The following is a 12,915-nucleotide window of genomic DNA, read 5'->3' as shown; positions in this document are numbered from 1 at the left end:
GTTTGGATCATTGTTCTTTTGGGAGATTGGTGCTCAAACTTTAACTTCCTAATATATAGCTGATGAATGGGGGTTGAGGGAGTAAATATTTCTTTATAATGGTCCTTCCTCATGATGGCATCTATCTAGTAAAGTGTACCCATCCCTTCAGCAGCAATTAAGTCAATGTAATTCTGCCTCAAATTAGGATTTGAGGCACTCAAAGAAAATGAAAAGTGCAAACCAATGCATCGCAGAGCATACATAGGTTTGCAGAAAAATACTTACATAAAATCATGTAGGTGATTTTTGAGTATGTAAGCTCTTAAAGAGAAAGTAATTGAAAATTCTCAAAAAAATATATCTCCTATTGTTCTGGTATTTAGCAAGTATAAATAATTTTGGTAATTCTAACTGACCTAAAGCAAAAAAAGGAAGTCAGATTTAATATCTGACAGCGAAATAAAAAAGTTTTTGCCTTTGTATTTAGTGTGTGTAAACATCTTGTTTTAATTATACATAATCTGTTTGAAACTAATAAATTTTTTATTTTACTAATTTAGAATATCTAGATTTTGCGTATCTCTGGAGTTTGGCTGAGACATTAAACGCTGTAGCACTGCGAACAGAAGGAAACTGAGACTGAACTGAGGGACAAGGAGCACAAGGAGTCGCCGTATGATGATTGAGAGTGACAGAGAGCTGTCGGCTATAGTTCAGGAGATTTGGGACAATGACGTCAACCGACTCAAACCTGGAAAAGACTACAGGATTTCTCTGCAGGTGCACCGCATTCATGGACCTCCAGATTTGGATAAATCTGTTATATATGCACTTGTACCATTCTCAAGCACATATACATATATTTGTATTTTCTAATATGAAATACTCTCAGTTTAAAATGTACATTAATAATCAACATTGGTTAAAAGCAGTTGTTAAGGATCATCGTGGGTTTTTGAAGTGAAACAAAGTGTGATCATTTGATGGTTTCTCTCTGCTGCAGGGCAAAGCTGGAGACAGCATGGGTGACAATGAGAGCAACGACAGGGCAGGACTTCCTTTGTTTACATTTGTTGATGAGAATATTTTCAAAAAGGAGACATTTTTAGGTCAGTGCTCAAGTTTTTACTGCTACAAGCTTTCTGTTATCAAAAAGTACGGCGGCTCTTTCACATATGCCTTGTAAACACACACAGGTTACCCTTTTTAATTAGGTGTGTTTTTAAAGTTTCACTGGGTTTTATCCATGAGTATCAGAATAAAGTAGGTTAAATACTCTAAGCTTTCCAGATAGTCATAAAAACTATGCATAATTCATCTTCAGAAATTTGTTATAATCTGCTGGTTTTTCACAAAAAAATCCTGGTCAAATACATGAACATTTGAGGTTGTAAAAAAAAACTTTAGTGGAAACATTTCCACCACTTATGCAACAGTCCAATTAACAAACATCTGAATTGCTGCAATCATATCATGCACAACAATCGCCTCCTCTTAAAGGGAAACTACACCACAGTTATTGCATAATCACACAGCATGCATAGGTCTGCAGAAAAATGCTTATCTTCTTTCACATCTGATAAGATTTTTATTTAAGAAGAGAGAGGTATTTCCAGAGCGAAATAGAGTCAGAAAAAGGCCAATTTATTTGTCTTTCTTATTTTATTTTCTGAAACTGTTCTGCACTCAAAGGATTGCTCAGAGGATTTCTGCTTGGCTGACTTGTCTCTGTGTAATCTTCGTGTTTCTGGGATTGCACAGCTTTAAACATTACATAATTTCCTGTAGCACATGTGGACCTAAAAATAATGGGGAAAAAAAAACTTTATTTGATTCTTCAGCCTTTATCTCCCTTTTGGATAACTATGAAAGTGACACCGGTGAGCCAGAGATTGTAACTCCTGAGGAAGTGGCCGAGAACCACAGGTTCCTGGATGCCATCATTCAGACTCGCACTATGAAGGTACTGGAAATGGACCTATTACGGCTGAAGTATGTAACTTTGATAAAAAATAGGCTTTTTATATATTTATTAAAATTATTATTATGTCATGACAGTATAGTATGAGACAGAATCTGTAAAAAGGTTGATCTCCTCTGAACTTCTATTGCCATCTGAAAAAATGCACCACTCTTGACCAAAAACAACCAGAGACAGGAGGAGGGTCTTAGCACTGTCAATCAATGCTGCTCAATGTGCAAATGTTGGAGAAACAACGTACTGTTCCAGGAAAACCCTTTATCCACTGTTATCAGTGACCATGCTTACAAGCCTTAGCAATCATGGCTGGTTATTTGGTGGTGAACCTGCTCTCAGCATAGCTGAGAGAAAGTGGGAGAGGTGAGAATGAAAGTGATTGACAGCTGTAAGACCCTCTTTCTGGCTCTGATTGGTTGTTTCTGACTGAATGGCATATAACTGCAATTGTTACTGGGAGCACTGGGAGAAGGCAGAGGAGCTTGATTTTTTTTTATATATAGAAGTTAGTTCTGCAGCTTTAACTGTAAACTGACAGAGCAATTTTTTTATCAAGTTTTTGCTTGATAAGTTATTCAAATAAATTAATGTAATTGTCATCAATCAGTATGGTTCAATGTGAATGAAATATGACAGAACATTGAAAACAAACTTGTGCTTACTGCTTTTAGATAGCTCATAAACACCTGGTGGAGAAGCAGCTCTCTCCTCAAGATGATACAGAATTCAAGGAGCAGCTCTACAGAATCTGGTTTGAACTTTATGCAAGAAAAGGATCCAGCAGGTGGGTGGTAACTGACACAGCATGTAAATATAACTCCATATAAGGAATCTAACAGCATGATGGCTACCACCTCACACAGAGAATACGTCTCAGAAACGTTGAAACTGCCACAAAATACAAATATAGCCCATCATGTTCATAAGCAGTGGTTCAACAGGCATGTTAGCTGCAGCTTAAAAATAATTTAGGTGATTCCATATGGTGTTTAGACTTTTTTCTTTGCTGTTTAACAAAGGAATGACGTGCAAAGGAATCATTATAGTAACATGAAGGCAAACATGTTACTGGTCTTATGTTCTTGTTTCTGCCCACAGGCCAGACTCTTCAGGATTTGAACATGTGTTTGTTGGGGAGACAAGAGGAGGGCGGACTGTCATTGGTTTTCACAACTGGATCCAGCTGTACATACAAGAAAAGCTGGGTCACATTGATTACAAAGGCTACAGTGTCACAGCAAATTCTCCTCAGGTATAACATCCCCTTAAGTATTGGTGATGACTATTTAGATTTGTACACATAACTTGCTTAATCCCACCTGTTCCCCTTTTTTAATCTTCAATGTAGCCTGACGAGAACAAACACATCCTGGCATTACAGTTCAGCTGGAAGAACGGCATAAAGCCCAAGGGCAGCATCTTCATCGGCGTCAGTCCTGAGTTTGAGTTTGCCCTCTACACTCTCAGTTTCCTCACCTCACCAAATGAGCGCGTCAAAGTGCAGTTCAGTTTCTATGACGTAGAGATTGTCTGTCACCATTACAACCAAAAGCACATCGGCACCACCTTCCCAGTGCTACTTAGGTACAGGAATCCTCAATAAGACTTGACTGGAAAGCAGTCCGAGGTATAACCACTCCAACACACGAGCTTACAAAGTGTCACAGGTACTGTTGCTGTCTTTTTCTTTTACACAAAGATACAATAAAATGTTTCAAGACCCTTCCACATTTGTTTTTTTTTCTTTCTGTCCCTATGTTTACAGGCCTGTAAAAGTATTCATATTATTTCAAGTTCTCTTTTTATATATTAATAAGCTATAGCCATAAATATTAGTGTCTTTTTTATTTTATGATTGACAAGTTAAATGAAAATAAGGCAATAAAAAACAGCAAATGAGGCAAATATTTAGTCTTTGTTATCTTTATAATATAACAAAGACTAAAGAGTTAAGTTATAATCTTAACTCTTTAATCAGATACAAAAAAATCTGACAATTGTAAAAGGACTGCAAAATTGCTAATCTACAAAAACCTGGTCCACATCCAAGTCTCCCTCGAAAAGGAGATTTTGTCTCAAGGGACTTTCTGTAAAATAATGGTTAAATAAGTTTAAAAATCCGCCTAAATTGACAGGTTAAATTTTTTTGTTGCTGAAATTTGGTATACAAATAAACTTCCTTTGCCTATTTATTATTATTATTATTATTATTATTATTATTATTATTATTATTATTATTATTATTATTATTTTATTTTTTATTTTTTTCTACTTTCTATGGTCAGTGCCAGTATAATCTTACAAAAACTTTCAAAATTGTAGCAACTGAAAATATGTTCTCCATTTTACATCAAAAGAGGGCAGTAGAGAGTTTATTTTGGCGGATGACGTCAATGATTTGACGACAGTTTGTTAAGTTAGGGAAGAAACGGAAGCTGACGTGATTACTTTTCAAAGTTGAAACACATATACATTTATTTTAAGTCGAAAATGTAACGAAATGTATGTTAAGAAGAGAATATGGAATTAAAATAAGCTAAAAATATGTAGAAAATAAACCAACAGATATATTTTAGGCAGCACTACTCATTAGTCGTCAAAATTAACCGGAAGTAATGCGTGTTCTGCTGTGTTTTACCTTTACAACATTATCAGTTTCCTTTCATAGAAGAGAAGCAGTTTTCCATTTTGACTGTCGTATATTTTAGTTTACACAGTTATATAATTTTGTTTCGATTGGGCGTATTGGTGGTGTATTATCTGTTGGACTAACTACCGTTTGGAGCGGAATGGCGGAGTCGAGCGCCAGGTATCAGCAGGTAGGTGAAAACACGGCTTCGTCTCAAATTTGCGTTAGCTGCTAACTGTTAGCCACCAAAGTAGGGATGTTTGTCTTATGTCGTTGTCTTTAACACGGCCGTGTTTTGTGTTAGGAAAATGAATATCAATCAGAGTGAAAGATCTTATTAGATTTTGTTGTGAAATATATCATTGGAGATGATAGAAACCTGTTAAAACGAAGCTAATGTGAGCACACAAGCTAAGACGCCCACCCAAACATCAGATTCGGCGAAGAAGTAAAGAGCTGTTCCTCTGTCTTAAAGTGATCTAAACTATCCTAACCTAAAAAAGAAAACAACAACAACAACAAAAACACATTCATATGACCTGAAGCCTTTACATTAGAAAGAACAATACGATTCAATTCAAAATTGGCTTCATCATTAACTTACATCATTTTCAAAGTTCTGTTTTTAAACAAGTAAAACCTTGACTAGATTTTTCTACAAAGACTGTGGGTACTTTGAAACGTAATTTATCATCTGTAAAACGTCCACTTACATAAAAAAGCACATTTTATTAGGGTTGAGCTTTAAAACTGCAACACTAAGGCTGATCCAATGTGGACTGGAACATTCCTATTGGGAGGTAGTTTTTATTTATTAATAATTAATTCATTTGCAAAAGGCATATAGATTGGCATGAAATCCTCCAGGAATGATAAACTTGAGTAAACGTTGCCTGGTTTTATAAGTTATTTAAGCAATAACAGAATACTAAAATGTAAGACAATCTTATTATTTTAGACAGAAAAACTGTTTAAAATAATAATATTGCTGTAAAAACATAAAGCATATTGATTATTACAAATTATTTGCAATGTAATGTTTGTTACTTTTATATGTTCCTTACTTTTTTTTATACATACATAATCATAAATTGCAGACATTATCCTACAGATATGCAGTTTTACTCTTTAAATTACACCTTTAGATATAATTGATATTTGATTCCTTGGTCACTTAGTCTGCAGATGTTTTATTAGTAGTTTACCCACATTATTTATTAGAGTGACAGGTGGCCTTTCTATAGTTTCTGAGTCATGACTGTCTATTGTGATGCTTTTTGGTCATTGTAAATATTGTTAAACCTCCAGATTGTTTTTTTTTAGTAATCAAGGGCAAGGTGTTGTTGTAATTTCTAAGAAAACTGTGCAGGTTAATTTGTTAATTGTTAATTTTTTCGGTGCTTCAGACAACCTTAGAAAACTGTATTCTAATGTATATATTTTATTCTTCTATTTATATGTGATTCATGTACATTATTTTCTTCTCTAGCTCTCAGTGAAAGCTCCCTCCCTACCCACTTTTTACCTTCACTGGCACGCATAATGTTGCTATATGTCCTTTGTCTGAATGTTGTAGAGGTTTTTCTGATATGACTTTTTTCCCCTCGTCCTTCCTGATGTTGTCATTTCGTCTTTCTCTAAAAATAAAGGGCAACGCCTACAATGGCGTCAGCCTCAGGCACCCCGTCTTCCTTGTTCTTGTCTGTTTATTGTCTTCTTTGGATGGGCTGTACTGGAATGAATTTTGCTGTGCCTTGGTACAACAACAATAAAAGCATTCTGATTCTGATGTAGATTAACAGGAGATGCAGTGGGACTGATTCTCAATAGTGATGTGTTTCATTTATTTGTCCTCATCGTTATTATGGGTTTAAACCTACAGCCTGAGTTCATGTCTATACAGCCTGCATGGAGTGACTTGCTATTGTGGTTATTTATGGTGAAACATTAAAAATGGTTTCACTAAAACAAACCTGAACTTTCTGTGTGACTCCACCTTCCTGCTGCTGTAACTGGGTTAATTTTTCATTGCTCATCCACAGCATTGATAAAATTTGATAGAATGTTTTTCCTGTCTCTGTTGCTCTATGAAAAAAAAAAGCCTGAAAGTAATGTCGGGTGATCATATCTGCTTGTTTTTATGCTGTTGTTTTTGCTGACATGTGAGAAATAGGTTTCACTAAGCCCTGAATGACAACACAAAAGCTGATTAAGTGGTTTTGTTATAATTGTAATGTTTTTTTTCTGCTTTTAATGAAAAAAATAACACGACAAAGAGAAATGAGACATGCATTCATGCTTATTTTTCTGAGACTTCCTTTTTGAAAGCTTATTGTTGACTCATAATTTTAAGTTCCACTTCACTACTTGACTCCATGTGACAATGATAATTTACTACCAGATTTGACATCCTTTTAATATGTTTAAACATTTCCTTTTAAAGAGAAGGGATCAACCAGGGTGGAAACTTAATTTTGCTTGTTCGTCCTCCAGCTGCCCAACGAGGACAGTGAAGGGAGCCCCCAGGTTGCAGCTGATGCTCCTCCTCCATACAGCAGCATCGCAGCGGACAGTGCTGGTAAAACTGACTCATTTTGATGCTGAGGTGTTTTTTATATCAGAAGTATTCTGGGGAATTATATTAACTATGGTCTGCAAAGGAGCAACTTAAGGAAACAAGCTTCTATTAGATCAACTTTACTGGAGAAACATGAGTGACAACCTCTACATCATATTACCTAAAACAAACAAACAAAAAATCTTTTATCATATGTTAAGGACATAAATATCTACTCTTTTAGTGTAATTATGTTGAGATATAGAAGTATCTTGAAGCTCCTCAGTGGTTACTATGCTTGTTACATGTGAAAAGTTGCCTTTAAATGTGCTGCTCTTCAGCGTATGAAACAGTGCTGTTTTATCTACAGCCTACTTTGACTACAAGGAAGACGGGGTTTTCCCTAAGCCTCCATCCTACAACGTAGCAACGACGCTCCCTTCATATGACGAAGCAGAAAGAACTAAAGCAGAGACCTCTGCTCCCCTGGTGACTGGAAGGGTGAGTGGCTCACTTTTTCTTTTCTCTGTGTCATCCTGTCACCTGTTAACATTGTCTCACTCAGACAGAACGTTTTCTCAGAGACTTCCGGAGTTGCTTGCAAGGCAGGAAGTATGCAGTGCCCTAGATTGAGATATTTTCTTGTTCCTTTTATTTGTGATTACATCTGTGGTTTGAACAAAACAGTTTCATAAGACTAAAAACTGCTCTACACTCAAGTGAAAGGAAATGCAGTGATGCCTTTGGAAAAAGGAGTTTAACTAATGCATGCTTTAGTGCTTAGAACTAATATGTAAGCATTTTTTCTCCGCAAATAGAAGTTTATGAAACAGTATTATTTGTAAAGTGATGATGGGATAAGAAGCATCATTTGTAAAATATAACTAGCTAAAATATAATCATAACTATGTACTTTCAGCTCAAAAAAGTGTCTGACTTTATTTGTCTAATGGTGCAGCAGCAAAATGCCAACACAAAGCTTTCTTATACCGAGTCTTCAAATTTTTCAACCTCAAAACATTTAAAAGAACCAACTAACTCAGCTGAAACTGGGCCTGACCTGAAAACCTGACCAGACTGATTGTTGTCACCCTGTGTAAAGATGAGAAAACATAACCTGTCATTTTTTATTACAGAAGCTTCTTGAACATTTTAAATTGAGTATATTAATTTGTTTTGCAGGGGGAAAAAAATCAAACCAGAAAGGACTCAGCCTCCAGAATCTAATTGTTGTTACCTCTGCCCTCTGTATTTTGAAAAATCCTAAAACAGCTCTTAGTTTTTATCTGGAAAATTTCAAAAGTTTGGAGTATTCAGAGGAGAAAGTTGTACTATTCCTCTTTTCACAATCTTTTGAGATCCTTCAACGTTCTGATGAACTTTTGCTCATTTGGGTATAGCTACATTATCTTCTTTACTTATTTAATTGAAATGGTTTACTTGTTAAACCATTTCTGTATTAATTTGGTGATATGTTTTGGACCGTCATCCTGCTGAAAATCCCAATGGAGGACCAGTTTGTTTTTAGGTGTCCATCACATATTTACCTAAAACATCTTGGTACCTTTCACTTATTCCTTAGTCATATCTGACTAAAAAACACAATTCCAGTTAAATTCCCAGTAGAGTTTGGAGATTTCTTTGTACACTAATGAGGCATTCTCAAAAACCAACATGATGGTTTGATCCAGAGAGGTTTCATTTTGTATAAGCCAGCCTGTTTTAACTTGTAATTTTCTTTGATTGGTTATTGTCATTGTGTTTCTCTGCCACACATTGCTTTTCGCTCAGCAGCAACCTCATCACAGAGAACGCCTGGAGACTTTTGACGATATTATTCACAGTTCACTGGAGGTAACCTGGAGTAGTGTGTGATGAAAGGAAGCTTACTTAGTCCTAGTTTGTGTTGTGAAAACAGAAATGTCCCAACATCGTGTTATGTTTTCAGTACACCCCCCTTCCCGTGTGTTTTGTAAAGTGTAAGTTATTCCTATTTTCATAGAAGACCCACAGGATCTGTGGAGTTAAAGGTTGTAGTCATAGTGACCATGTTGATTTAGGTTTAGTGTTGTGATGTCTCCATTTGTCTCCCAATAGTTTCTTAGATTACTCCATGTTTTCACAATATGCAGGTAGAAGACGTTTCAAATTCAGCATCATGGCTGGACTTAAACTATTTACTCAAAGTGCAGTAGCTTTTAAAAGTATTCATACCTTCTAAACATTTTGACATTTGGTCGCTGATCTCAAATGTTTTGCTAATGATTAGTTACTCATTGCCTCCAACAGGTTTTCTTCCAGGATTACCTCATATTTAGTGTCACATAACATAACTTTGGCTAAAAATGAAAAAGAACCAGTTCATGATTTTAAAAACAGAAACAGTAATAAATGTTTTTGATCATTTTTCAAAATTTTCTTGTAATATTTACATTGAATTTCCACAAAAGTACCAGAAATTTGTTTTTAGGTCTACTATCTTTTCAGCACAGAATTCAGTTGGAATCTATGTTTATAAAAAGATTCGTCCTCTTTTATGTTTATCTTTATTTTAAATTGCTGATAGAACGCTGGTTCTTCAAAAATGAGGAGACATGTCTTAAAGTAGACATTTGCCTAAAAGGTGTTTTTTTTTTTTTTTTAAATAAAGTCATCTGACATTTGCAGCTCTAGACAAGATTTATTTGGCTGTACTGAGAGTAAAATGACTCTTAAGTTATAAAGGTTGCAGATCTCTGCTTTAATGATTTGTACTGTTGATTTTCCTCCTCAGCATTTTGCATAAAGATCCAAAAATTAAATTAAAAAAAAAAAATCTCCTTTCACTTCACATTTATCAACTCCTTTGTCAGTCTGTCATAAAATGTAATTAAAACTCACAAAAATCATCTCTAAATATGACAAAATGTCGAATAGTTCAGGAGATGTGAACACTTTATAAGGCTATGTAGGGAAGCTCTGCTGAGGTCCAGCTTTGCTGCAACGTATTTTCAGCTTTTGAAGTTTTTTGTGATCTATTGTGTTGCAGGATGAAGACTTTGTCTCCAGAGATGATTTTGATGATGCTGATCAACTGAGAATAGGAAATGATGGCATCTTCATGCTCACGTTCTTCAGTTAGTTGCTCATCGCTTTGCTCAGAATAATCTAAAAGTATTTAGATTATTTGTATCTGTGACTACAAGCTTAAATCTTTCCATTTTGATCTCCCATCCATCCCTTTTCAGTGGCCTTCCTGTTCAACTGGATCGGGTTCTTCTTGTCTTTCTGTCTGACCACTTCGGCGGCCGGACGCTACGGGGCCATCTCTGGCTTCGGTCTCTCCCTCATCAAATGGATTCTCATCGTCAGGGTACGGAAAACAAAACCCAACATCTCGCTGTGCATACACAATGCAATAAACTGTGGCTTTATTTACACACAAAGAAATCAAAAAAACCTCAAAACACCATAGTGGTATTTAAAATACTTTCTCTGTAGTGGTTAGCTTGTTTACACTGAACTATTTCCTCAAAGATCTCTTGAAGACCGTACTCCTTTCTTTGTTCGCCTTTTAAAGATCGTAACTAATTTGAATGAAACCATCGCAGGCCATATTTGTTCTAACCGGTTATTTGTGACTGTTTCTTGGGTTTTTAGTTCTCCACATACTTCCCGGGTTACTTTGATGGACAGTACTGGCTGTGGTGGGTGTTTCTGGTGTTGGGTAAGTAGCAAGCCTCTGCACTTAGATGAATCATTCATTTACTCCTGATTGTGACGCATTTTGGCCCTTCTGAGGTTTATCGCAGAGGTGAAGTCACATTTTGTGTAAATGGCACTGAATTCTGGGAAAAGTGTTGTTTATGCACTTTGAAAATCTCAAGGTTATTTAAAAACATAGTTTTTGTATGAATAATCTTGACATTTCTGTAGTATTAAGTTTTGATTCACTTCTATGAATCATTGACTGCATACAACACTTTGTGTTTACAGTTTGATAAAAGCTGTCTTTGATGAATAAATGAATGAAATCTTAAGTTTTATATTTGATATACTGTGTAAAGTATTTGTTTTTATTGTTAAATTAAAGAAATAAAAATGTCTTATTTTAGAACAAAGGTGCCAAACTTTTACAAGACAATAAAACCAATTTATATAAATGTATTGAAAATACAAAAAAGAATATGTAGTTTGCAGCTGATGACAAAATGAAACAACAAAACTAAAAGACTAATTATTCCTTGTATCGTTTCTACCAATGTCTTGTGCAAATGTGATGTAGATATAGCATGAAAAAACACAGAAATATTGGAAAAATGCTAAAATTTTTACCATTTTATATTTGAAACCATTTCTTAACTCTATCATTTTTGGCCAAACAACCAAAGATTCTAAAGAGCGACAGGTGTCTCTGCGTTTGGCAGCTTGTTTGGATCATAATCTTTTTTAAAAGACAACTTTGAGTCCTCTGAATTTTGATATAAAATGTGTGGGTATTTCAAAGAGTTGAGCAAGATGTCTGGCGGTTAAGCTGAATAAAAAATTGCATATAGCTTTACTGGTGAAGCCAGGAACCGGATAGTAATTCTAACAACATTTAGAAAGTGTTTCCATTTTTCAGTCATGTAGTTCTATCATTATTTTAAGAAAGATGGTTCTTTAGTTTCATGGTTCCCCTTCTTTATGTTCTCTTCAGGCTTCTTGCTCTTCTTCCGCGGATTCATCAATTATGCCAGAATCCGCAAGATGGCCGACACTTTCTCCACTCTGCCCCGCACCCGAGTCCTATTCATCTACTAAGCCCACAAAGAATCAGTATTTCTTATGTTTCATGTTTGTTTCTACCATGACACAAACCGTCAGACATTTTCCAGTCAGGGTAAGGAGGAGTGTATTTTCTCTCATTGAAACAAATTGAACAGATTGACTGTAGCCACCCCCTCCCCTTCTTTTTTTGGCGTTAAATGGTAAATACAGAGAACTCTCTATGACACTTCAGCTTTTGATGGTGAACTGTGAAGTGCTCTCTATAATTATGAAATTTCCAAATGAATGCCTTACTCGGTTTTGTTGCAGAAGTTATCTGTTTTGCCACCGGGGGGCACTATTGTATGTGTTATTTTCCCTCAAATTATTGCCCTTTTAGTGCAGAAGAGACTGATCAACAACCCAGGGCTCTGTGGGTGATTCGCAGGTTATGGATTGATTTATGCAACATGATAAGATTTACTTCAGCTGAATATGCTTTTAAATTCTCCAATCAGTGCTGTTTGTTGCTAATGAAATAATAAATAATGCAGTAGATATAAAGGGAATATTATTATTTTCTGGGTTCAGCTGCTAAGAGGACCAAAGAGGGCCGGCTATTACATTTTACCATAAAGATTTCTTTTTCATACATTCACAAATTGTCGGTGTATTTGTTTTCTTTTTTTTATTACCTGCTGAAATGTTGATCACAGAGAAAGCTTTTTGGATACCAGTATAACTGTTCTCTGGATTTAGATGTGCAATGTGACATTTCAAACTAATAAATTACTCCAACCAATAAGATTTTTCTGAGTAAGTTTATGTTAAGAAAGTGATGAATATAGTTGCCTAGAGGCTCTGCAGTTCTGCTAGTTATTGAAGGCAGAAATAACTACCGTAGCTCCTTTTTTCTTGATTTTCTTTGGTGTTTTTTTTTTCTTACAGGTTTTTTTTAATATGTAAAGATAATTCAGAAGTTCAGATCTTAACAGAGTCGGGTCCATTACTGGTAGACCATTTTTAAAAATAGTACAAAGG

The 12,915-nt window shown here is 35.4% G+C and overlaps 2 protein-coding genes across 2 annotated transcripts; both read left to right on the top strand.

The window, feature by feature from the left end:
* Positions 1–657: 657 nt before the first annotated feature.
* On the top strand, positions 658–3,686 carry endou2 (endonuclease, polyU-specific 2). Its single transcript, XM_088012765.1, has 6 exons — positions 658–762; positions 986–1,091; positions 1,824–1,945; positions 2,632–2,744; positions 3,059–3,212; positions 3,309–3,686. The coding sequence occupies exons 1-6, from the start codon at positions 658–660 to the stop codon at positions 3,561–3,563; spliced, it is 855 nt and encodes a 284-aa protein (XP_087868891.1). The 3' UTR covers positions 3,564–3,686.
* A 900-nt stretch (positions 3,687–4,586) lies between these two features.
* On the top strand, positions 4,587–12,679 carry ndfip1l (Nedd4 family interacting protein 1, like). The gene is made up of 7 exons (XM_014999194.2): positions 4,587–4,779; positions 7,083–7,167; positions 7,517–7,647; positions 10,175–10,262; positions 10,374–10,498; positions 10,786–10,852; positions 11,825–12,679. The coding sequence occupies exons 1-7, from the start codon at positions 4,750–4,752 to the stop codon at positions 11,926–11,928; spliced, it is 630 nt and encodes a 209-aa protein (XP_014854680.1). The 5' UTR covers positions 4,587–4,749; the 3' UTR covers positions 11,929–12,679.
* Positions 12,680–12,915: the final 236 nt, after the last annotated feature.

Source organism: Poecilia mexicana, unplaced genomic scaffold (assembly GCF_051168715.1).
Source record: "Poecilia mexicana isolate PSO_F unplaced genomic scaffold, ASM5116871v1 scaffold_14, whole genome shotgun sequence".
Lineage (NCBI taxonomy): Eukaryota > Metazoa > Chordata > Actinopteri > Cyprinodontiformes > Poeciliidae > Poecilia > Poecilia mexicana.
The sequence above is the reverse complement of the archived record's forward strand: the minus strand, read 5'-3'. Positions and strand labels throughout refer to the sequence as shown.